This window comes from Schistocerca piceifrons, chromosome 4 (assembly GCF_021461385.2).
Source record: "Schistocerca piceifrons isolate TAMUIC-IGC-003096 chromosome 4, iqSchPice1.1, whole genome shotgun sequence".
Lineage (NCBI taxonomy): Eukaryota > Metazoa > Arthropoda > Insecta > Orthoptera > Acrididae > Schistocerca > Schistocerca piceifrons.
Window position 1 is genome coordinate 310,552,791 of NC_060141.1, and position 25,774 is coordinate 310,578,564.

A 25,774-nucleotide genomic window follows, 5' to 3' on the forward strand; every position below is an offset into this window, starting at 1 on the left:
GCCTATTGTAATTGCAGTTTATCATATCACGACATTGCTGCTCGCGTTGGTCGAGATCCAATGAGTGTTAGAGTATGGAATCGGTAGGTTCAGGAGGGTAATACAAAACACCGTGCTGGATCCCAACAGCCTCGTATCACTAACAGTCGAGATGATAGGCACCTTATCCACATGGCTTTAACGGATTGTGCAGCCACATCTCGATCCCTGAATCAACAGATGGGAACATTTGCAAGACAACAACCATCTGCACGAACAGTTCGACGTTTGCAGCAGCATGGACTATCAGCTCAGAGACCATGGCTGCAGTTACCCTTGACGCTGCATCACAGACAGGAGCGCCTGCGATGGTGTACTCAACGACGAAGCTGGGTGCACGAATGGCAAAACATTTTTTCGGATGAATCCAGGTTCTGTTCACAGCATCATGATGGTCACATCCGTGTTTGGCGACATCGCGGTGAACGCACATTGGAAGCATGTATTCGTCATCGCCATACTGGCGTATCACCCGGCGTGATGGTATGGAGTGCCACTGGTTACACGTCTGTCATCTCTTGTTCACATTGACGGTACTTTGAACAGTGGACATTACATTTCACACGTGTTACGACCCATCGCTCTACCCTTCATTCGATCCCTGCGAAACCCTACATTTCAGCAGAATAATGCACGACCGCATGTTGCAGGTCCTCTATGGCCTTTCTGAACACAGAAAATGTTCGACTGCTGTCCTGGCCAGCACATTCTCCAGATCTCTCACCAATTGAAAACGTCTCGTCAATGGTGGCCGAGCAACTGGCTCGTGACAATACACCAGTCACTACCCTTGATGAACTGTGGTACCGTTTTGAAGCTGCATGGGCAGCTGTACCTGTACACGCCATCGAAGCTCTGTTTGACTCAATGCCCAGGCGTATCTAGGCTATTATTTACGGCCAGAGGTGGTTGTTCTGGGTACTGATTTCTCAGAATCTATGCACCCAAACTGCATGAAAATGTAATCACATGTAAGTTCTAGTATAATATATGTGTCCAATGAATACCCATTTATCATCTGCATTTCTTCTTGGTGTAGCAATTTTAATGGCCAGTAGTGTACATACTACCCACTTGGCCTTTCACTTTCAAATTAAGATCATTCAATTTGTTTCAAATGATTCTTGACACACATTCTTACACAGATGAACAGTTCTCCAATCTAGATGTTAAGACTGTTCTCAGGAGACTTCACTAAAGCTCTTAGTCATCGTAGATTTGTTTTAATTTCTCCTATGTTTCTTTCACAGTCATAGTGTTCTGTAGAGACACACAAATAGAAGGGTCAACTGACAAGATTATTTTAGCCCTTGCAGTACGTGTTTTACTCTCAACTGTGATCTTGCCCAGTATTCATTGCTGCAGATAACTCAAGCCAACTGTGGTGTTTTGTAATTTTCTCTTGCTTTTAGTTTTTGGAACTCATGTTTAGGTTCAGTAAATGTGTATTGTATTGAGATGGACTTTTTTGATTTAATGGATACATTCTTAATTTTCCTTGCTTCAAATAAACAGCAGTTTTGTGTAATACTCGTTCAGTGGGTGGACTGGGTCCATAACCTGTTGTTTTTGAATCTTTATTTGAACACCTGCCTTTCTTTGAAACCAAAGGAAAAAAAATTACTTTCACATAGAAGTAACAGCACACACAAACTATTACTAACTATGAAAGCACAGAAAAAAGAATGAAAAGGTCCATACCAACAGCCTGAGCAATGGTTCGAAGGTGGTTTTCTAGTAGAGGTGTGAATTCCAATTCATTATTTCCAACAGAGTCTAAACTACAACAACATCCTAATTATGATTAATTAGTAAGACCTACAAACAAAGTGTCAGATTCTGCAATAAGTACAGTCTCTGCTGAGAAAAGTTTATTTACAGATGATCTGCTAATGGTAATGAATAACCACATTTTAATTGCATTGAAGCAAGATTGTAAATAACATTTTTACTGTTTATACTCACCCAAGAAGAGCAATAACAACACCAGAAATATATGCAATTAATCCTGGTTCTGTCTTTGTAGCAGTGTCAACCTCAGCATGGCAATATGGACAAATCATGTGAGTTGGCTGTGGGCCCACAGGAACCACTGTTGTGACAATTGTTGGCCCTCCTGATACTACAGCATGCAATAAAATAGATTTATCAGCTTTGCATAAACAAAATCTAACTTGAAAACAAGAAATGACTATTGTATTGTACACAGAATATGTTGATAAAATATGAATAAATGGAAGCGGCAAGTAGAAATATCAACAAGGATTGCTGCTTGCCGTAAAGAAGACACGTTGAGTTGCAGAGAGGCACAATTTCCGGCCCGAGATGCTGGAGTTGGCAGTCGTGTGCACATGAGGTGTACAAATGATGTTTGTGTCTCTCTTTTACTGGTGAAGGCTGTGGCCAAAACCTGTATGTGAGTGTCTTTTAAACGTGCCTATCTACAACTTGACGTGTCTTCTTTACAGTAAGTAGCAATCTGTCTTTTCCTACATTGTCAGTAAAATAGGACCAATTCTAGTAAGCACAAAGAAATGAGAACCAATTTATCAGAGCTACACATTTCTTATGGACTGAAATAAAATAATTTGCCAGACTAGTAATTCAGAAAGTAAATATTAAATTTACATTTGTATATCTGTTCCCACATCAATTATTACCTATAATGTTTGGCTGGACATTTGATATTAACATCAGCTCACTCATTAGTCACCGACAGTATAAGATATTCTTGCAAGTTGTGGTGGAAGTACAAGCAGTATTTTTGTTGAGAGAGCAATAAAATTCTGTCTTCATTAATTACAAACCACAACCTGGACTAGTATACACTTTGAGGGACATACTAAATCCACTACAGTTGTACTTTATGAATCTTTTATTTGAATTAAACTGTACACACGGCCTGGGCTTCAGGATGTAGGACAGGAGTAAAAGCAAAGAAATTGTATTCTTAATGTGAAGTACTTTGTATACTGGCATCTTCCATCATTAAGTTTAATATGAGGTACGTTGGTTTGGCCTCATATTTTATACTATTGTTTTATAATTTTTATTTCTTGAAAATTTTATTATGCATTTGTGTTACTTTAAGTTCATGACAATTGCATTTTACATTGCTTGTTTTCCTTTTCTTGTTTGCTCTGTATCAGGCTTGTCTTAATTAATGCCACTCATGTAGTAATACGGTTTTAGCACTATTAGTTGTGGATAGTTTTGAGAGAAATTGTGGTGGTGTAGGCATGTTTTTAGCTACGATTTTTTCGTTTGTCCCTCCCGCCGACCCTCAGTATTCGTTCTGGCAGCAGCCACTTCAAGACGTGTGTTTACTGAGGCATCTCATTGTGATTTGTGCAGCAGTCTGCTGACTGATCTTGCTGGGTGACCACGACAAGCTGCAGGGCTGGGCATTTGTATGGTATGCTACTTTTAAGATTAATAAAATGGCATTCTACAGCATTTATGCCTCCACTTTACTTTCTTAAATCTGTACCACACGTCCAGCCAATCACTATTGGTTCATAGGTTACATTAGGCTGGCAATGAGAGTTTATTTGTTGATACATTCATGGCTTCTTCTGTTAGGCCCCATTTACCCAGAGTTGTACTGGTCCACTCAAAGAACCTTCTCAAGCCTCACCTGCATAGGATCTTGATAAATTCTTGTATGCAATCAAGTTACTACCTTATGTTCACATTTATATTAACTGTTTCATGTTAATTCTATGTAGTATCCCTCTTACTTTTCTTCTAGTGTCTTAGATGGAATTTACATCCCAAAATGCATGTTATGTGTGTGATTTTATCAAAAAAGGATTTGTCAAGTACAGCTAGAGCAGATTTATTCATCATGAAAAACAACCTGGACCTCTCACGTAAGTATTATTCTCTCTATGGTTATTTCACACACAGTATTCTTTTGTCCAGCCAAAAATGAAAAAAAAATAACACTATTGTTAAAACTGTTTATGATGTCAACATTAGTCTCTCTCTGATCTAAATAGGAACAGTTTCAAATCTTCAAAGACTTCCAGCCAAATCAAGTGGCTTTAGATAGTACTGGTACTACAGCTACATAAGGATGAGGCCAGCAAAAACACGGCAACAGCCAAGGAGCATTTGGCTAAAAGCTCATTGGTGTTTACCTGTTTGACAAGGCTGGATCTTATTCAGCCGAATCGACACAAGACCATGCATTTGTGCAAGTAACAGTACAGTACACGGGCATCTGGCACATGGAATAAATTTTATATGGCTGCTGCATGGAGGTGAATTAATGCCTAGTGTCAAAAAGTAACTCACTAGTCAATGTTTTCAAAGTGTCTAGTTGTCTGAAAGAAATAGGCCTTTAAAGTGCTTGCGATGAGCATAATATTCATTTCCAAGGATGAATGCTTATTTGTTGATGTTTAATTGTAAAACTTCTACTGCTTCAAATGGTTCTTGTACATATAGCCTAGTGATACATCTCTTATTTGATACTCAATCTCTATATGAGAAATATCAGCTATCTTCAACATTTTCAAAATAGTGTAATATGGCAAACCAGGAAACACTAAAATGAAGGTATTGATGCTGGGACTGATGTACACTCCAATCCATAAGCTGCAAATCAGACAAATATTTATTATTATTACTACATTAAATTGCTTTTGTCTAACATTCTGGTAAATTGACATAACACTGGCTCTCCTTAACAGCATTTTTAGACTGTACATTTCAAAACAATTGTAAAATATTATTCATCTAAGGAATAATTTATGAAAATGTTAGTATTAAAAATGAAAATATAATTTAAAAGTATATTACAATTTTCTGTCTCAATTGTTTCAGAAAGATACTTTGATGATTTTGTAATAAAAACTTATTTCTACTGAGGTTTTGTTTATATAAAACAGTCAATACACTTCGAAAAGCAAAACTGTGAATCTGGACTCGTGCAGAATTGTAAATTTTCTTAATCATGTTACTAAGACATACAAAAATTTAATTATGTAATGTACAAATAACCCTGTACTTGAACCAAGTTCAGTATGTGACAGTTCGGAGACAGAATACTTAATTTTGGAACGAATAATTCTCAGTTTTTGTCAAAACTGATGACATACTTTGAGAACTTATGTTTCAGTACAGTGTCAAAATTAATATAAACCTGTCTTTGTTATTTATTAGAATGTGCGAATGAGATCCTACATGCACGAATATCCAGTTTTTATTATCTGTGGTGAAGCAATGACAATCACATGATGATAAATGAATCAGAAGTTAAACAGTAACATCATAGCTACCCACTACAATTAACCCCAGCAACTGTAACAAGCTTTAAGAGCTATTTTGAAGCAAATTCATATTAGTTTTAACATTAATTTATTGTACCATTTGTAGTGGGTTGTTACAACAGAGCAAAGTAAGTGACATACTCTGAGTTCTAGAAAAATATGAGGACCTGCTAAGTATATGATGCTGACAGTTACTGTCAATAAAAATGGTCAAGACTGAAGATTTTTCTTTCTCACAGATCCTACAACACCTTTACAAGTTAGTTAAGATGTCATGTTACATACCTACAAAACACAATTTCTGTTTGGTAATGAGTATAGTCAATGGCGGACTGGGACTGTCTAAAAGCAAGAGAGATTTTTATTGTCTTACCAACAGCCAATGCATGTTTAGGTACATACATCAGCCTCTTTACACAAGGGAAAATATTGGACGTACCAAGGAAGATATTACTTTATGACATGAAATACACTGCTGAAATTCTGAAAGTTTTAAAAGATGTTTTCTGTTAAACATTAATAATGGATTATAAAAATATATATTTTATTTGATCATCACTTTAAATTTCATATATTCAATTATGTAAAGCTAACAGTCTACACAAAAATTACTGGCATTTTTCTAAATTAATTACACTATCGTACGTCAAATCTTAGAGCCAAGTCATCTTGCCATTAAAATTTGTGTGTTGCAGGGTACTGCCCACTTGGCACATGAGGTAACACCTTTCTTACGTAAAAAAATGCATTCAACGTTAGTTCTTTTGTGTGTTGCATTTACTACTTCAGTATAATATGGAAGACTGACCACCTTTATTTTTGTTCTACAGTAGCTCAAATTTTCTATGGTGATTTGATATGTCATATCCTTACAAAACAAGTACGGTAAAACTTACATGAATGCCCAGGAGTGAAGGGGCTAGATGGTGGTACTCCACCCACAGCCTGGGAGTAGCTTGGAGGTGCAGCTGGAGGTGGCCCATATTGTGGAGGTACAGGTCCTGCTTTGTTCATTTTGTTCTCTGCAGATGGCAAAAATGCAAATAGACACATACAGCTTTGAATTAAAACCAAATTATCAGGACTGTACATAAATAAGATTTCTAAGGTGATCATCTAGCTCGTAATAAGTGAAATTTCTTGCGTGACATTAGCACCAAGGGAGGGGAGGGGGGGGAATTGAATCCACTTTGGAACTACCGTATGACTGCTTGTTACTTGAAGTTTCCTGTAATCAATGATATTTCACAAACTTCAACACAAAGGATACCAAATAAGTCAATCACACGATCTACACAATATACAACCACTAGACTTTACTGCACGCCAACGTGATTCAAAGTGAAAAACTTCAAAAGACTTTTTAGAATAGTAATTAATACTATGTTTTGTTTTAATCTCATTGTGCTTCACAAGGTATGATCCAATTGGTTTTATGCCCTTGCCTTCATCCAACAAAATCAGCTGTGGACACTTATGAAAACAGTGTTTTTCACTTGCATCTACACCTCCATCCATACTCTGCAACCCACCATATGGTGCATGGCAGAGGGTACCCTATACCACTACATTCATTTTCTTTCCTTTTCTTTGCAAATAGAGCACGGTAAAAATGACTATCTATATTCCACCATATGAGTCCCAGTTTCTCCTATCCTATCTTTGTGGTTCTTGTGCAAAATTTATGATGATGGCAGTAGAATCATTCTGCAGTCAGCCTTAAATGCTGGTCCTCTAAATTTTCTCAATAGAGGTCCTTAAAAAGACCACTACCTTCCTTCCAGGGACTCCTATTTTAGTTCCTTAAGTATCTCTGTAACACTTGAATGTTGATCAAATCTACAAGTAACAAGTTTAGCAGCCAGCCTCTGAATTCCTTTGATATCTCTCTAATCCAACCTGCTGCAGATCCTGAACACTAAGAGTACTCAAGAATAGGTCGCAATAGTGGCCTATATGCAGTCTCCTTTACAAATGAACAACGCTTTCCCAAAATTCTCCCAATAAACCAAAGCTGACCATTCACTTTCCCAGCCACAATCATCACAAGCTCATTCCATTTCATACCACTTTGTGATGTTGACTGACATACTATTAAAGCTGTATTCAAACATTACAGAATTATTTTTTTATTCATCTGTATTAACCTACATTTTTTTCCACATGCTTGTAACTCAGTTAACAGTCTGCAGTGGGGCAACATATCAAATGTTTTGGGAATCTAACAATGGAAAATCCAGGCTGGAATGTAACAATACGAGAGAAGGAAAGTTGCTACTCACCATATAGCAGAGATGCTGAGCTGCAATAGGCACGATAAAAAGATTCACACAATCATAGCTTTCGACCATTACGGCCTTTGTCAGCAGTAGGCGCGCCCGCGCACGCACGCACGTAAGCGCAACTTGCACACACATCTGCAGTCTCAGAGAGCTCTCTGCTGATGTGCGTGCAAGCTGTGCTTGCGTGAGAGTGAGTGAGTGAGTGAGTGAGTGTGTGTGTGTGTGTGTGTGTGTGTGTGTGTGTGTTTTCTGCTGACAAAGACCTTAATGGCCAAAATCTATGATTGTGTGAATCTTTTTATTGTGCCTAACACGGCTCAGCATATCCGCTATATGGTGAGTAGCAATTTTCCTGCTCTCGTATTGTTTTGGGAATCTAGTAATGTGGAATCTTATTGCTGCCCTTAGCCCATGGTTCACAACATATGTGAGAAATGGGCAAGCTGAGTTTTGCATAAGTGATGCTTTCTAAATCCATACTGATTTGTGGACAGAAGCCTTTTGGTATCAAGGAAATTTAGGATATTCAAACTGACACTATATATTCAAGAACTCTGCAGCAAACCAATGTTAAGGGTATTGATCTATAATTTTGCAGATCCATTCTTTTACCCTTCTTAAATACAATACTGTTCTAAGGTATTGCATGCTCTTGATTGCATTGATGTTCTTTTGTTAGTTACATATCCTCGTGCAGAAATGTAAATGTATTATTTTTGGGGGGGGGGGGGGGGAGGGGTGCATGGCAACAATGTGATCCCATACTGCCAATTATTGCCTCATTGCTCTGCATTAACTGAGGTTTGACATTCACTAGCTCTAATTTGCAAGCGTTGCTGGATTTTTTAGACATTTTCTTCCTATTGTGCTTGTTTGCATTTAGCATCATGGTGTCTGAGCTCAAGCTCAGCTGTGAGTCAAAATCTGCAGAAGTTGATGGCCAAAGCAAATATGGAAAATTTACCACGAAGAAGGTGCCCATGCATTTCTTCACCCTACGAGGACAGAATACTTTGACGAATAAGCCTGAGGAACAGGAGTGCTACTTCACTTGAACTGGCAAACCATGGCAAGAGGCAACGGGAGCTGATTCCAGCTCATCAGTCATAAGGAAAAGACTGTGCAATGGGAATAAGAACTAGAGATGCCAAGACAAAGCCATTTTTAACTGCTGCAATGAGGAAAATGAGGCTGGCATGGGCCAGACTGCATGTACACTGGACTAAAGAGCAGTGGAGAATTTAGACGTTTTCAGATGAAAACTGATTTGATTTTTTGGGGCACAAAAACAACCAGGGTCATACGTGTCCCTGTCAAAACCATACAACATAAAGAAAAAAAGGAGTTTAAAATTACTACACACAAAGCCCAATCAACAGAAGGAAAGGCAGCTAAAAAACAGGAACTTGAAGCAAGTCCATAAAATACGCCATAGAGAAACAGAGGTCCTGAACTAATGGTTAAATGTCCTTCACCTTATTGCTATGATAGATAAAAAGTAAAATGTGTTTGACAGCCCGTGCACCATTCACTCAAACGGCCAATAACTCAGACAGCAAACATAAATGAGAACTTAAGTGGTTTAAAAAAGGGCATTCCATCAAGAAATGGCAAACCATCAAAGGTTGAGGGCAATGAGCACAAAGTGGTGTGGGAGCACCACTTAAAGGTGATGGCTAAAAAGACAGTGACCAATACGCAACCAAGTTAAAATGATCTCACGGCGAGAGGGCCGAGAGGAGGTTGTCCAAGCTGCTGAGAGGGGCTTAATTCCCCGGAGCTTGTTCCCATGAAGCAAAGACCAAAGGTGATACCACCTGCAGACAGACAACACAGAGATCATTGGAGGGAATGGAAGAACTAGCGGGCCAAGGTATGAGGACTACAGCCTTCGCAGCAGCATCAGAGGCCTCATTTCCCGTCAGACTGATGTGACCAGGAAACCACATAAACATCAGTGACACCATCAAGAGTGAGCAAGTGACAGCTTTCCTGGATCCATTGCACTAACGGATGAATGGTGTAGAGTACACAGAGGCTCTGATGTGCACTGGGAAAGTCAGAACAGATGGCGCAATTGAATAGGCTGTGTCTCCAGATATACCGCGTAACCTGAAACAGGTTGAAGAGCTCAGCTGTACATACCGAGCAGTGTTCTGGAAGCCGATACCGAAAAATGTCAGTGCCAATGACGAAGGCACTCAATATCGTGGTCAGGCCAAGACCCACCAGTGTACAAAAATGGTACTACCATGAAGTTCCATGCAAAGGTCATGAAACTTACAGTGATAGAGCCAAGACAGAGAAATGTCCTTAGGAAGCAAATGAAGGCCAAGGTGAACAAGGGCCGCCACATAAAGCGAAAGTGGTGAAGTGTTCACACCTATCAGGAAAGAGACAGGTAGCACAAAGTTAAACTGCTGGAGCAATGGCCAAAAGTGAACTCCAGGAGATAACAGAAGAGGGATGTGCCCCATTCTGGCGATCAAAAACTCACTACTACAGGGTGCAGAGGCTGGAGGATCCTGCTCCATGAGATCTACAGAGGTGTTAGCATTCTCCTTTTGTCAGTCTGCAGAGTCCACAGCAGAAAAATGGTTGGAGATGCGCACCGGTGATATGGTGGTCGACCGGCCGAAGGTATCACGTGGCAACACTGCCAAAGAGGATCTCAGAATCGGTGAAGGAAATGACCATTTGCAGTTGTTTGATCTCTCTGAGCGTTTCCAGTTGGCAGAGGAAGACTCAGGTGTGTTGGCTGGAGGAAGATAAGAAGTCTTCGAGGGAGTATTCCTTCTGTCCTTTCCGGGCTCCCAGTTGTGTAGCAGGTGACTTCGCTTTGCTTTAGGGCACAAAAACAACTGGGGTCATATGCACCCAAGTCAAAACTATAGAACACAAAGACAGAGACGAGTTAAAAAACGACTATACATCAGTCCCAATTGAAGTAAAAGAAGACATCTAAAAACTGGGACGTGGAGAAAAGGCTAAAAAGACACCCTACAGAAACAGAGGTCCAAAACTAAAAATTAAATGGCCTTCGCCATATTGCTTTGGCAGATAAAAAGTAAAACACAGTCAAAAGTCTGCATGTCATTTGCTAAAGGAGTCGATAACTCAGACGGCAAACCCAAGTGGGAATGTAAACGGTTAAAGAAAGGGCATTTCTTCAAGAAGTGGCGGGCAGTTAAAACTTGGGTGCAATGAGTACAAAGTGGTGGGGTAGCGCCACTTATTAAATGGCGATGGCTAAAAAGGCAGTGCCCAATACACAGCCTAGTTAAAATGACCTCCTCCTCCTGGCAAGAGGGCCATGAGGAAGTCGTCCAAGCCCCTGGGAGAGGCTCAATAAGCCGGAGCTTATTCCCGTGAAGGGAGGACCATTGGAAATGCCAAAGGGACACCACCTCCTGACAGATGGCAACTCAGAGATCATCGGAGGAAATATAGGAACTAGTGGGCTGACGTACGAGGACTGCAGCCTTGGCAGCAGCATCAGCAACCTTGTTTCCTGGCAGACTGAATGACCAGGAACCCACACAAACATCACGGTGGCTCCACCAAAGAGTGACCAAGTGACAGTTTTCCTGGGACCATTGCACTAAGGGGTGGGAGGTGTACAGCACACACAGACTTTGAAGAGTGCTGAGTGGGTCTGAGGAGGGGGCACAATTGAAAAGTCTATATCACCGGATGTACTCCATGGCCTGATACAGGGTGAAGAGCTCAGGTGTAAATACTGACCAGTGTGCTGGAAGCCTATATTGAAAGACACAGGCGCCAATAACAAAGGCACACCCGACCCCACGGTCAGCCCAAGCGCCATCAGTGTACACAAAGGTACTAGTGCAAAGTTCTATGCAAAGGTCGTGAAACTGAAGGTAATAAAGCAAGGCTGGAGTAGTGTCCTTAGGAAGTGAATGAAGGCCAAGTTTAACATGGGCCCCTTCACAATGCCAAGGTCATGAAGGGTTCACACCCACCGGGAAAGTTGCAGGTAGTGTGAAGTTAATCTGGTATAGCAAGTGCCGAAAGCAGACTCCTGGAGGAGACAGAGAAGAGGGACGCACCCCATACTGGTGGTCAAAGGAATCATCGAAGGAGGCACAGGATGGGTGCCCATGCATGACAGACGAACGGCATGCATACCTGCTGAGGAGAAAGTCACGGCGGTAGGACAAAGGTAGTTTAGCAGCTTCAGCATACAGACTCTCAACCGGGCTAGTGTAAAAGGTGCCAGTGACCAAACGGATGCCACAATGACAAATTGTGTTGAGACTGCGTGAGAGGGACGAACATGCAGGCGCATAAACAAAGCACCCATAGTCAAGTTTCGAACAGACAAGAGAGCGGTACAAACGGAGCAGGGTGGTTCGATCGGCACCCCAGGAAGTAACATTGAGGAACTGTATACAGCGAGCTGACACTTAAGAAACATGGGAGGACCAAGAGTTTCCTATCAGGCATGAGCCCCAGGAATTTTGTCGTTTCAACAAATGGAAGGGCAACAGGCCCAAGATGTAAAGATGGTGGGCGAAACCATTTGCACTGCCAGAAAGTCATACGGACAGTTTTGTCAGCGGAAAAACGAAAGCCATTGTCGATGCTCCAGTAGTTAAGACAGTCATGACATCACTGAAGATGCCGCTCAGTGAGATAGGTCTGTGGAGAACAGCAATGTATGGCAAAATTGTCAACAAAAAGGGAGCTGGAGCTGCCCGGCGGGAGACAGGCCGTTATAGGGTTAATGGCAATAGCAAAGAGGATGACGCTCAGGACGAAACCCTGAGGCACACCATTTTCCTGGATAAAGGTGTCTGACAAGATAGAACCCACATGCACCTTGAAAACTCAGTCTTTTTAAAATTCCTGAAGGAAACAGGGCAGGCAGGCAGCCACGGAAGCCCCATGTGTAAAGAGTATGGAGGATACCAGTTCACCAGCAGGTGTCATAGGACTTCCCCAAATCGAAAAACACAGCCACAGTCTGGGATTTCCACAGAAAATCATTCATAATATGAGTGGACAAAGTAATGCGATGGTCAACTGCAGAATGCCGTGCTTGAAATCCACACTGTGCAGTCGTTAGAAAATTGTGAAACTCGAGCCACCATACCAGCCGGGCATGAATCATACGTTCCATCACCTTGCAAACGCAGCTGTTGAGAGAGACAGGGTGGTAGCTAGAAGGAAGGCTTTTGTCCTTAGTGGGCTTCGGTATGGGTATGATGGTGGCTTCATGCCAAAGTCCAGGTAATGTGCCCTCTGCCCAGATGTGGTTGTACATGTTAAGCAGAAAGTACTTGCCAGCAAGAGAAAGATGCTGCAACATCCGAATGTGGACAACGGATAGCCCTGGGACAGAGGATGATCAAGCTCCCTCATAGTGAAGGAGGCATTGTAGCACTCACATTTCTGAGAAGAGAAGAGTATCGCCCGAGCCTCCCCCGCTTGTTTCTGATGCAGGAAGGCATTCCAAAAAATGGCAGCCCAAGGTGCTGGAGATAGCAATAGGGTCCACGATAACATAGTCTTCTTCTGTCAGGCCGGAAATTGATGAATGGATCTTGGTCCCAGAGAGCCGTCTGAAGTTGGCCCACATGACAGAGGAAGGTGTGGAACTGTTAAGGATACAGGGTACTTTTTATGACTAATAAATTCTATAGTCTCTGCTGATTACACTGAAACATACATTACAAGGTTTCACATGAAAAATGACCTGTATATATCAAATTTTAAAATTTGGGTCATGTATGCCACCATGTCCCCTATATTTCTGTTACAGAAACCAGTATTATATTGAAAAGAACTGAACTTTTTGTTTCCAACAATTATACACATGATATAGTGCATATTTTGGTAACAGTGAAGGTTTCTAGTGTTTGTAAATGATAATCTTTGTTAGTATTTACTTTTGTTTCACTGAAGCAGTTTGTTCATGTGTTACTGAATGTTTGTTGCCCAAGTGCTACATATATTTGTGGAAGTACATATCCTTTAGTGTGTAATAAATACGAACTATGCCATGCATCGAGAAATCTAATAAAAGGGAATTCCGTGGTAACCACTTCACAAACAAAGCAAACCACACTGTTGAAAGTAACCTATGTATCAGTTCTTCAGGGAAGAAATTCCCACATGGCACGCCTCCTGGTGATTCAAATTTTTGTGTTAACAATGACGCTGTTTGTAGTGGATTTTTTGTTGTTGATGTGGGCATCTTATCTTCTTTGACAAAGGAAGTGGTGAAATGTAAACAATGCGATGGTGTAGGCTGTCTGGAAATAGCTGAACAACAAAGTAGCAGGAACAGTTCAGTGTCAAAATTAGATCTGTGTAGATCCTGCAATAAATCTACCTTGAAAATGACTTCAAATATTGTGCGTAATTCATGTGATGTGACATATGATGTGAATTTGAAGTATAGTGTATGCAATGCGTGCAATAGGTAAAGGAAAAAAAAGACTGCTCAAACGTTTTGTGGATTGATAGACCTTCCTCCTCCACCCAGTAGGTTCAGCAAGTACATAAAAATGCTTTTAGGTGCCTTGACGGTTGTGTCTAAAGCATCTATGAAACATGCAGTATAAAAAGCTGTAAATATTAGTGGAACCAGGGACATTGCTGTTGCACTTGATGGGACATGGCAACATTGAGGACATCATTCCTTGAATGGTGTTGTAAGCGCTATTTCTCTGGAGAATGGAAAAGTAGTTTACATTGAGTGCTTATCTAAGTACTGCCATACCTGCCATAGTAACACTGAATGACATATTGAACATCAGTGTCCTAAGAACTATAATGGTTACAGTGAAGGTACGGAGTGTGATGGAACTCTAAAAATATTTCAGAGGTCAGTGCCTGTTTCTAACGTTAGATATACGAAGTACCTAGGCGATGAGGACACTAAAGCTTTCAATAAAATTAACGAGTCTAATTTTATGGTGATATCTTGGTAACAAAACTGGAGTGTTGTGGACATGTGCAAAAGAGGATGGGTGCTAGACTTAGGAAGCTATGAAGATAAATGAAAGGAAAGTTGCTATCTGATGGAAAATCTGTCTGGACAAGGCAGATTGACAGAAACTGAAATAGACCTTCAGAGTTATTATGGACTGGCCATTAGACGAACTGCACCTCTGAATGATGCTACAGCAATGAGAAAAGCTGTATGGACCACCTACTTTCATAAGTTGTCCACAGGTGACCACCCTGTTCACACACTTTGTCCTAAAGGAGCAGATTCTTGATGTGGTTACAAAAAGCAAAAGAAAGTGGTCAAATATACCATCATAAGCATTCTGTTCCTGAGCCTGTTATGAATTAATTAAAACCAATTTTTTAGAGCTGAGTGACCCTGTTTTGCTTAGTAAATGTCTTCATGGGAGCACTCAGAATTCAAATGAAAGTTTCAACCATTGCATATGGGAAAGATTACCCAAGAATGTTTTTGTACGACTAAATACATTAAAAGTTGGTGTACTAGATGCAGTGATGTGTTCCAATGATGGAGTGATAGGAAGGTTGGAAGTACTGAGAAATTTAGGCTTAAAATGTGGCTCTAATATGGAAGATCAATTGCTTGCATGTGGAAGACAGCAGGAGCATGAAGCTGAAAGACTTGCTCTTTAAGTTATCAAAGAAGTAAGCAGTGCTGAAAGAAATGCCAACAGGAAGCTTGAAGATGAAGAAATACTGCAGGATGAAGACTGTGCTTCAGGAATGTTCTGAGGCACAGTTTAACTGGAGTCATATCTTCATTCGCAATTTCCCACAAGTTGCATTTTTCAGAATTCAGGTACAAATATTTCCTAAAGCTTATAAAGCATTGCTCTAATTTCTTTTCTGTAACTTCAATAGTCTATACTTATGTAGAGACTTAAGCTTTATTGCATAATCAACTAAATTATGGAAAAAAACATTTTTATTAGGAAAAACATTATAAAAATTAAAATGTAAGATATGAATATAATAGAGGGAAACATTCCACGTGGGAAAAATATATCTAAAAAGAAAGATGATGAAACTTACCAAACAAAAGCGCTGGCAGGTCGACAGACACACAAACAAACACAAACATACACACAAAATTCTAGCTTTCGCAACCAATGGTTGCCTCGTCAGGAAAGAGGGAAGGAGAAGGGAAGGAGAAGGAAAGACAAAAGGATATGGGTTTTAAGGGAGAGGGTAAGGAGTCATTCCAATCCCGGGAGCGGAAAGACTTACCTTAGGGGGAAAAAAGGACAGGTATACACTCGCGCACACACACACATATCCATCCACACATACACAGACACAAGCAGACATTTGTAAAGGCAAAGAGTTTGGGCAGAGATGTCAGTCGGGGCGGATGTACAGAGGCAAAGATGAAGTTGAAAGACAGGTGAGGTATGAGCGGCGGCAAATTGAAATTAGAAATTAGCGGAGATTGAGGCCTGGCGGATAGCGAGAAGAAAGGATATGCTGAAGGGCAAGTTCCCATCTCCGGAGTTCTGACAGGTTGGTGTTAGTGGGAAGTATCCAGATAACCCGGACAGTGTAACACTGTGCCAAGATGTGCTGGCCGTGCACCAAGGCATGTTTAGCCACAGGGTGATCCTCATTACCAACAAACACTGTCTGCCTGTGTCCATTCATGCGAATGGACAGTTTGTTGCTGGTCATTCCCACATAGAACGCTTCACAGTGTAGGCAGGTCAGTTGGTAAATCACGTGGGTGCTTTCACACGTGGCTCTGCCTTTGATCGTGTACACCTTCCGGGTTACAGGACTGGAATAGGTGGTGGTGGGAGGGTGCATGGGACAGGTTTTACACCGGGGGCGGTTACAGGGGTAGGAGCCAGAGGGTAGGGAAGGTGGTTTGGGGATTTCATAGGGATGAACTAAGAGGTTGCGAAGGTTAGGTGGACGGCGGAAAGACACTCTTGGTGGAGTGGGGAGGATTTCATGAAGGATGGATCTCATTTCAGGGCAGGATTTGAGGAAGTCGTATCCCCGCTGGAGAGCCACATTCAGAATCTGATCCAGTCCCGGAAAGTATCCTGTCACAAGTGGGGCACTTTTGGGGTTCTTCTGTGGAAGGTTCCGGGTTTGAGGAGATGAGGATGTGGCTCTGGTTATTTGCTTCTGTACCAGGTCGGGAGGGTAGTTACGGGATGCAAAAGCTGTTTTCAGGTTGTTGGTGTAATGGTTCAAGGATTCCGGACTGGAGCAGATTCGTTTGCCACGAAGACCTAGGCTGTAGGGAAGGGACCGTTTGATGTGGAATGGGTGGCAGCTGTCATAATGGAGGTACTGTTGCTTGTTGGTGGGTTTAATGTGGACGGACGTGTGAAGCTGGCCATTGGACAGGTGGAGGTCAACGTCAAGGAAAGTGGCATGGGATTTGGAGTAGGACCAGGTGAATCTGATGGAACCAAAGGAGTTAAGGTTGGAGAGGAAATTCTGGAGTTCTTCTTCACTGTGAGTCCAGATCACGAAAATGTCATCAATAAATCTGTACCAAACTTCGGGTTGGCAGGCCTGGGTAACCAGGAAGGCTTCCTCTAAGCGACCCATGAATAGGTTGGCATACGAGGGGGCCATCCTGGTACCCATGGCTGTTCCCTTTAATTGTTGGTATGTCTGGCCTTCAAAAGTGAAGAAGTTGTGGGTCAGGATGAAGCTGGCTAAGGTAATGAGGAAAGAGGTTTTAGGTAGGGCGGCAGGTGATCGGCGTGAAAGGAAGTGCTCCATCGCAGCGAGGCCCTGGACATGCGGAATATTTGTGTATAAGGAAGTGGCATCAATGGTTACAAGGATGGTTTCCGGGGGTAACAGACTGGGTAGGGATTCCAGGCGTTTGAGAAAGTGGTTGGTGTCTTTGATGAAGGATGGGAGACTGCATGTAATAGGTTGAAGGTGTTGATCTACGTAGGCAGAGATGCGTTCGGTGGGGGCTTGGTAACCAGCTACAATGGGACGGCCGGGATGATTGGGTTTGTGAATTTTGGGAAGAAGGTAGAAGGTAGGGGTGCGGGGTGTTGGTGGGGTCAGGAGGTTGATGGAGTCGGGTGAAAGGTTTTGTAGGGGGCCTAAGGTTCTGAGGATTCCTTGAAGCTCCACCTGGACATCAGGAATGGGATTGCCTTGGCAAACTTTGTAAGTAGTGTTGTCTGAAAGCTGACGCAGTCCCTCAGCCACATACTCCCGACGATCAAGTACCACAGTTGTGGAACCCTTGTCCGCCGGAAGAATGACGATGGATCGGTCAGCCTTCAGATCACGGATAGCCTGGGCTTCAGCAGTGGTGATGTTGGGAGTAGGATTAAGGTTTTTTAAGAAGGATTGAGAGGCAAGGCTGGAAGTCAGAAATTCCTGGAAGGTTAGGAGAGGGTGATTTTGAGGAAGAGGAGGTGGGTCCCGCTGTGACGGAGGACGGAACTGTTCCAGGCATGGTTCAATTTGGATAGTGTCTTGGGGAGTTGGATCATTAGGAGTAGGATTAGGATCATTTTTCTTCGTGGCAAAGTGATATTTCCAGCAGAGAGTACGGGTGTAGGACAGTAAATCTTTGACGAGGGCTGTTTGGTTAAATCTGGGAGTGGGGCTGAAGGTGAGGCCTTTGGATAGGACAGAGGTTTCGGATTGGGAGAGAGGTTTGGAGGAAAGGTTAACTACTGAATTGGGGTGTTGTGGTTCCAGATTGCGTTGATTGGAATTTTGAGGTTTTGGAGGGAGTGGAGCTGGAAGTGGGAGATTGAGTAGATGGGAGAGACTGGGTTTGTGTGCAATGAGAGGAGGTTGAGGTTTGCTGGAAAGGTTGTGAAGGGTGAGTGAGTTGCCTTTCCGGAGGTGGGAAACCAGGAGATTGGATAGTTTTTTAAGGTGGAGGGTGGCATGCTGTTCTAATTTGCGGTTGGCCTGTAGGAGGATGCTCTGAACAACAGGTGTGGATGTGGGAGAGGAAAGATTGAGGATTTTTATAAAGGATAGGAGTTGATGGGCGTGTTGATTGGCTGAGTGGGTGTGTAGGTGAAGGATTAGGTGGGTGAGGGCAATGGATTGTTTGGTTTGGAAGTGGTATAGGGACTGATGGAAAGAAGGGTTGCAGCCAGAGATGGGAACTTTAAGTGTGAGGCCTTTGGGGGTGATGCCAAATGTCAGACAAACCTGAGAAAATAAAATATGGGAGTGTAATCTGGCTAGGGCGAAGGCATGTTTGCGGAGGGAATGTAAATAAAACTTAATGGGGTCGTTGTGAAGGTGTTGTGAGGGTGACATGGTACTACTTAAAGTTCCCATCTCTGGCTGCAACCCTTCTTTCCATCAGTCCCTATACCACTTCCAAACCAAACAATCCATTGCCCTCACCCACCTAATCCTTCACCTACACACCCACTCAGCCAATCAACACGCCCATCAACTCCTATCCTTTATAAAAATCCTCAATCTTTCCTCTCCCACATCCACACCTGTTGTTCAGAGCATCCTCCTACAGGCCAACCGCAAATTAGAACAGCATGCCACCCTCCACCTTAAAAAACTATCCAATCTCCTGGTTTCCCACCTCCGGAAAGGCAACTCACTCACCCTTCACAACCTTTCCAGCAAACCTCAACCTCCTCTCATTGCACACAAACCCAGTCTCTCCCATCTACTCAATCTCCCACCTCCAGCTCCACTCCCTCCAAAACCTCAAAATTCCAATCAACGCAATCTGGAACCACAACACCCCAATTCAGTAGTTAACCTTTCCTCCAAACCTCTCTCCCAATCCGAAACCTCTGTCCTATCCAAAGGCCTCACCTTCAGCCCCACTCCCAGATTTAACCAAACAGCCCTCGTCAAAGATTTACTGTCCTACACCCGTACTCTCTGCTGGAAATATCACTTTGCCACGAAGAAAAATGATCCTAATCCTACTCCTAATGATCCAACTCCCCAAGACACTATCCAAATTGAACCATGCCTGGAACAGTTCCGTCCTCCGTCACAGCGGGACCCACCTCCTCTTCCTCAAAATCACCCTCTCCTAACCTTCCAGGAATTTCTGACTTCCAGCCTTGCCTCTCAATCCTTCTTAAAAAACCTTAATCCTACTCCCAACATCACCACTGCTGAAGCCCAGGCTATCCGTGATCTGAAGGCTGACCGATCCATCGTCATTCTTCCGGCGGACAAGGGTTCCACAACTGTGGTACTTGATCGTCGAGAGTATGTGGCTGAGGGACTGCGTCAGCTTTCAGACAACACTACTTACAAAGTTTGCCAAGGCAATCCCATTCCTGATGTCCAGGTGGAGCTTCAAGGAATCCTCAGAACCTTAGGCCCCCTACAAAACCTTTCACCCGACTCCATCAACCTCCTGACCCCACCAACACCCCGCACCCCTACCTTCTACCTTCTTCCCAAAATTCACAAACCCAATCATCCCGGCCGTCCCATTGTAGCTGGTTACCAAGCCCCCACCGAACGCATCTCTGCCTACGTAGATCAACACCTTCAACCTATTACATGCAGTCTCCCATCCTTCATCAAAGACACCAACCACTTTCTCAAACGCCTGGAATCCCTACCCAGTCTGTTACCCCCGGAAACCATCCTTGTAACCATTGATGCCACTTCCTTATACACAAATATTCCGCATGTCCAGGGCCTCGCTGCGATGGAGCACTTCCTTTCACGCCGATCACCTGCCGCCCTACCTAAAACCTCTTTCCTCATTACCTTAGCCAGCTTCATCCTGACCCACAACTTCTTCACTTTTGAAGGCCAGACATACCAACAATTAAAGGGAACAGCCATGGGTACCAGGATGGCCCCCTCGTATGCCAACCTATTCATGGGTCGCTTAGAGGAAGCCTTCCTGGTTACCCAGGCCTGCCAACCCGAAGTTTGGTACAGATTTATTGATGACATTTTCGTGATCTGGACTCACAGTGAAGAAGAACTCCAGAATTTCCTCTCCAACCTTAACTCCTTTGGTTCCATCAGATTCACCTGGTCCTACTCCAAATCCCATGCCACTTTCCTTGACGTTGACCTCCACCTGTCCAATGGCCAGCTTCACACGTCCGTCCACATTAAACCCACCAACAAGCAACAGTACCTCCATTATGACAGCTGCCACCCATTCCACATCAAACGGTCCCTTCCCTACAGCCTAGGTCTTCGTGGCAAACGAATCTGCTCCAGTCCGGAATCCTTGAACCATTACACCAACAACCTGAAAACAGCTTTTGCATCCCGTAACTACCCTCCCGACCTGGTACAGAAGCAAATAACCAGAGCCACATCCTCATCTCCTCAAACCCGGAACCTTCCACAGAAGAACCCCAAAAGTGCCCCACTTGTGACAGGATACTTTCCGGGACTGGATCAGATTCTGAATGTGGCTCTCCAGCAGGGATACGACTTCCTCAAATCCTGCCCTGAAATGAGATCCATCCTTCATGAAATCCTCCCCACTCCACCAAGAGTGTCTTTCCGCCGTCCACCTAACCTTCGCAACCTCTTAGTTCATCCCTATGAAATCCCCAAACCACCTTCCCTACCCTCTGGCTCCTACCCCTGTAACCGCCCCCGGTGTAAAACCTGTCCCATGCACCCTCCCACCACCACCTATTCCAGTCCTGTAACCCGGAAGGTGTACACGATCAAAGGCAGAGCCACGTGTGAAAGCACCCACGTGATTTACCAACTGACCTGCCTACACTGTGAAGCGTTCTATGTGGGAATGACCAGCAACAAACTGTCCATTCGCATGAATGGACACAGGCAGACAGTGTTTGTTGGTAATGAGGATCACCCTGTGGCTAAACATGCCTTGGTGCACGGCCAGCACATCTTGGCACAGTGTTACACTGTCCGGGTTATCTGGATACTTCCCACTAACACCAACCTGTCAGAACTCCGGAGATGGGAACTTGCCCTTCAGCATATCCTTTCTTCTCGCTATCCGCCAGGCCTCAATCTCCGCTAATTTCTAATTTCAATTTGCCGCCGCTCATACCTCACCTGTCTTTCAACTTCATCTTTGCCTCTGTACATCCGCCCCGACTGACATCTCTGCCCAAACTCTTTGCCTTTACAAATGTCTGCTTGTGTCTGTGTATGTGTGGATGGATATGTGTGTGTGTGCGCGAGTGTATACCTGTCCTTTTTTCCCCCTAAGGTAAGTCTTTCCGCTCCCGGGATTGGAATGACTCCTTACCCTCTCCCTTAAAACCCATATCCTTTTGTCTTTCCTTCTCCTTCCCTTCTCCTTCCCTCTTTCCTGACGAGGCAACCATTGGTTGCGAAAGCTAGAATTTTGTGTGTATGTTTGTGTTTGTTTGTGTGTCTGTCGACCTGCCAGCGCTTTTGTTTGGTAAGTTTCATCATCTTTCTTTTTAGATATAAAATGTAAGATATGATATTTTTTATCCTTATAATATACAAAATTGGTAGAATTAAATAGATCTAGTATCTCAGCCATCACGTCAAGCATATCTGGTAAATATTTGGTCTCCTTAAAATGTATAAAATTGGATTAAATGGTACCTCAATTTGAGGAAGTAATTTGGGAAAAAAGTGCATCAATTTCTTTATAATTTTTTTAATAAGCTTAAGAAGATTCAAAAATATTCAAAATACTTCTAATTTGTTTAGAAAGTGTGCTGCATTACCCAATATCAACAAAAAATCTGTAAAACATATACATTATAAACAGTGCCTGAAAGAAATAGGTGTTGATTTTTACATAATATTGAGCCACAAAAGTACCCTGTATCTTTAAAAGAACTAGTGAATGAAATCCAGCTAGCTATTTTGCTATCCCGAAGAACGCGACATCACTTTGCATGCATCTGTTTATAATGAATGCAGTTTGCCATTGTAGGATGATGGTTCAAAATGCGGAAAGCATGTCTCCTTGCACTAACTGCATTGCACCAAGGGACTGGGACATAGCATGGTAAAGAGTAAGTGCAAGGAATGGAATGTTCTCAGCAGTAAGGTGGGGTAGGAGTCAGCAAACAGATAGCACATGGGAAATGGCCGCTCAAGTAGGCGTCAGAAAGAATGGGCAAGCTGGGCAGTGCAGAAGATAGGTGCAAATGTGAATAGGTGTGCGAGGAGTCGGGAAGCTAAGTGGCTGCTCCAGTGTTAAGGCAGAAGAGGCTGGGTTGATTAAGAAGATCAGCCAAGAGGGCACCTCTCAGACAGGTTCTGGGAGAACCCCAAAGGGGATGATGCACATTAAAGTCACCAAGTAACAGAAATGGGGGAGGTAGCTGCCTAATAACCTGAAGGAAGTCTGCCCTGGTGACATCGAAAGACAGAGGGACATAAATGGTACAGTTGGAAAAAGACAGGTGGGGAAGGAAATAGTGAACTGCAACATCTTGAAGATGTTTAATCGGGGAGATGAGTTGTCTATGAATGTCATCTTGTTTGAGCAGCATGACACACTTACGAGATGGAATGCCGACCTAAGGGGGGGAAGGTCAAAACAAACCGGCAAGAAATGTGAAAGCTCAAAGAGGTCGTGAGGGTGCAATTTATTTCCTGAAGGCACAATACAAAGGGACACTTCAATGCTAAAAGCAGCTGTAAATCCTCTTTGTGGGAGAGAAGGCTGCGAACGTTCCATTGGAGGAGAGTCATGATGATGAAGAGATGAAGAGGAGTCACCTAGGCAGATGCCTAGTGACAGCCTGTGGAGAGTCACTACTACAGCGAACAGACTCAGGAGGATCCTGCTCCATGGGGTCCACAGAAATATCGGATCACCTGTGCTGTCGGTCTGTGAGTCCACTGCTGAGAAACGGTTCGGGGTGCGTACAGAGGCCAGTCGGGCAAAGGTATCATGTGGCAACGCCATCAAAGAGAATCTTCGAGTCGGCAAAGGGAAAGACGGTTTTCCTTTGGTGGACTTCAAGCCTTTCCGGTTAGAGGAAGACTCTGGCGTTGTTTGGCTGGAGGGATGTACGAAGTCTTCATGGGAGTGCTCCTTCTGTCCTTTCCAGCCAACCAGTTATGTAGCTGGTTGGTTGGTTGGTTTGTGGGATTGAAGGGACCAGACTACTAGGGCCATTGGTCCCTCTTTCCACGAACTTGAAACACTCACAAAGAATAAAAACAAACAATGGAGATGACAAGAGATGACACAGATAAAGACCAGAAGAAAGGAATTAAAATCACACCGAGTGTCTCTGTGGTTGGCCAACCACAGAAACAAAAAAGGAAAGCCAACCACCAAGAAACGCACTAAAAACCCCAATCTAAAATCATACGCCAAAGGTCAGACACACTTAAAAAAAAGAACAAACACTTACATCAAGCGATAAAATCCCCCTGCACGAATAAAACTCAAAACTAAATCTGCCATCACAACGTTAGCTGATAAAAGTGCAGGAAGTGTATCAGGCAGTGCAAACATCTGCCTGAGTGGAGTTAAAATCGGGCAGTCCAATAGATGTGAACCACCATCAAAGCTGATCCACAGTGACATAAAGGTGGGTCCTCACGACGCAGTAAATAGCTGTGTGTTATCCAGCTGTGGCCAATGCACAGCCGGCAGAGGACAACAGAGTCCTTGCGAGACACCCGTAAAGAGGTGCGCCACGCACCAGTAGTCTCCTTGATGGCCCGAAGTTTGTTGGGTGATGGGATGCCTACATGACCGGGGTCCACTTGCAACTTGCAAAGAACATTGGTGAGGCTAATGGGGCAGTTGCTCTCCACCTACAGCTTGCCAGGTTTCAACATGGGGATTACGACGCTTTCCCGCCATTGTGACGGGAACTCACCCTCAACCCTGGATACGGTTGAAAAGGTCTATGAGGCATCGGTAGCAGTCCACGGAGAGGTGTTTGAGCATCTGACAGTGGATGCGATCTAGCCCAGGAGTCTTATCAGGGCAAGCGGCTAGGGCACTTTGGAATTCCCACTCACTGAACTCTAGAGCATTGTACGATGTCGAGCTGTCTCAACACTCGCTCAATGACGCTGCCTCGGCCTGTTGTCACTGATCCACCCCACAGAGGGTTATGGGCATTGAAGTCGCCCAGTAACAGAAAAGGTGGCGGCAATTGGGCTGTCAGCACAGCCAGGACATGCTGTAGGACATCACCATCCAGTGGACGATAGAGACTGCAGACAGTAACAGCCTGAGGCGTCCACACCCAAACACTCTAAAGGTGTTTGTAGAGGGACAGACTCACTGTAAAGGGAGTGAAGGACATAAATGCAGACGCCACCAGATACCCTCTCATAAGCTGCCTGGTTCTTATAATAACCCCGATAGCCATGAAGGGCGGGGGTTCGCATCGCCGGAAACCAAGTTTCCTGAAGAGCAACTCAGAGGAAAGGGTGAAGGCTGAGAAGTTGTCAGAGCTCAGCAAGATGGTGGGAAAAAACTGCTACAGTTCCACTGGAGGATGACATTGTCCATGGCCGAGAAAGGCGTGAAGGGACCGAGGAGGTAGATTACACCACTGGGTCACCTGCTACCACCAATTGAGTACCTGTGTGAGTGACATCCATTGTGTCAGAGTCTGACAAGATCTAGGTCCTCAGCGGACGTCAGAATCTCTACCTTGCCCTTGGACGCACAGCTTGTAGGTTGCGGTGGGGTGGGTGCCACCACAAGTTCCTTCGTCTTAGAGGTCTTCTTTTTGGACTTGTCTCACTGCTCTTTGGGTTTCACTGGCTGAGAGAGCTTCACTGATTCAGTCTCCGGGACAGAGGAGGATTGCGAAGCCCTACGACCAGCTGCTTGTGGGCACTTACGCCACTGCCAGGCATCATCCTTCCCATTTGTGGAAACCTGGGAAGGGAGGGACCCAAGGGACCCCTCACTAGTGACAGGAGCCGAAGAAGTTGGACACTTCTCCGGCTTAGAAGTGGGGACAGACGTCCCCGATGGGTGGGGGGATGTTACCCCCAAGGTAGGTGGCGCAGGAGCAACAGGGTGGGTAGTGCCCCCCATGGGCAAGGGGGCATGTGGAGTTGTACGGCTCGGTGAGCCCACTGGAATTCGCTGAACTGATGGGGCTATCACGGTTGTCGTAGCGGCGACATATGAGGAAGTTATTTGCACAGGATGGAGTTGTTCATATTTCCTCTTAGCCTCAGTATAGGTCCGTCGGTCCAGGGTCTTATATTCCATGATTTTCCGCTCTTTCTGTAAGATCCTGCAGTCTGGTGAGCAAG

The 25,774-nt window shown here is 43.8% G+C and overlaps 1 protein-coding gene across 1 annotated transcript in view; it reads right to left on the reverse strand.

The window, feature by feature from the left end:
* The window catches only part of LOC124794737 (LITAF domain-containing protein), a 67,520-nt gene that overhangs the window by 35,029 nt on the left and 6,717 nt on the right, over window positions 1-25,774 (reverse strand). Inside the window, exons 2-3 of the mRNA XM_047258340.1 lie at window positions 6,212-6,337; window positions 2,005-2,161 (exon numbers count right to left, since the gene is read on the reverse strand). Of these exons, the coding sequence (XP_047114296.1) occupies window positions 2,005-2,161; window positions 6,212-6,329 (275 nt within the window). The 5' untranslated portion in view covers window positions 6,330-6,337. The remainder of the gene's footprint in view (window positions 1-2,004; window positions 2,162-6,211; window positions 6,338-25,774) is intronic.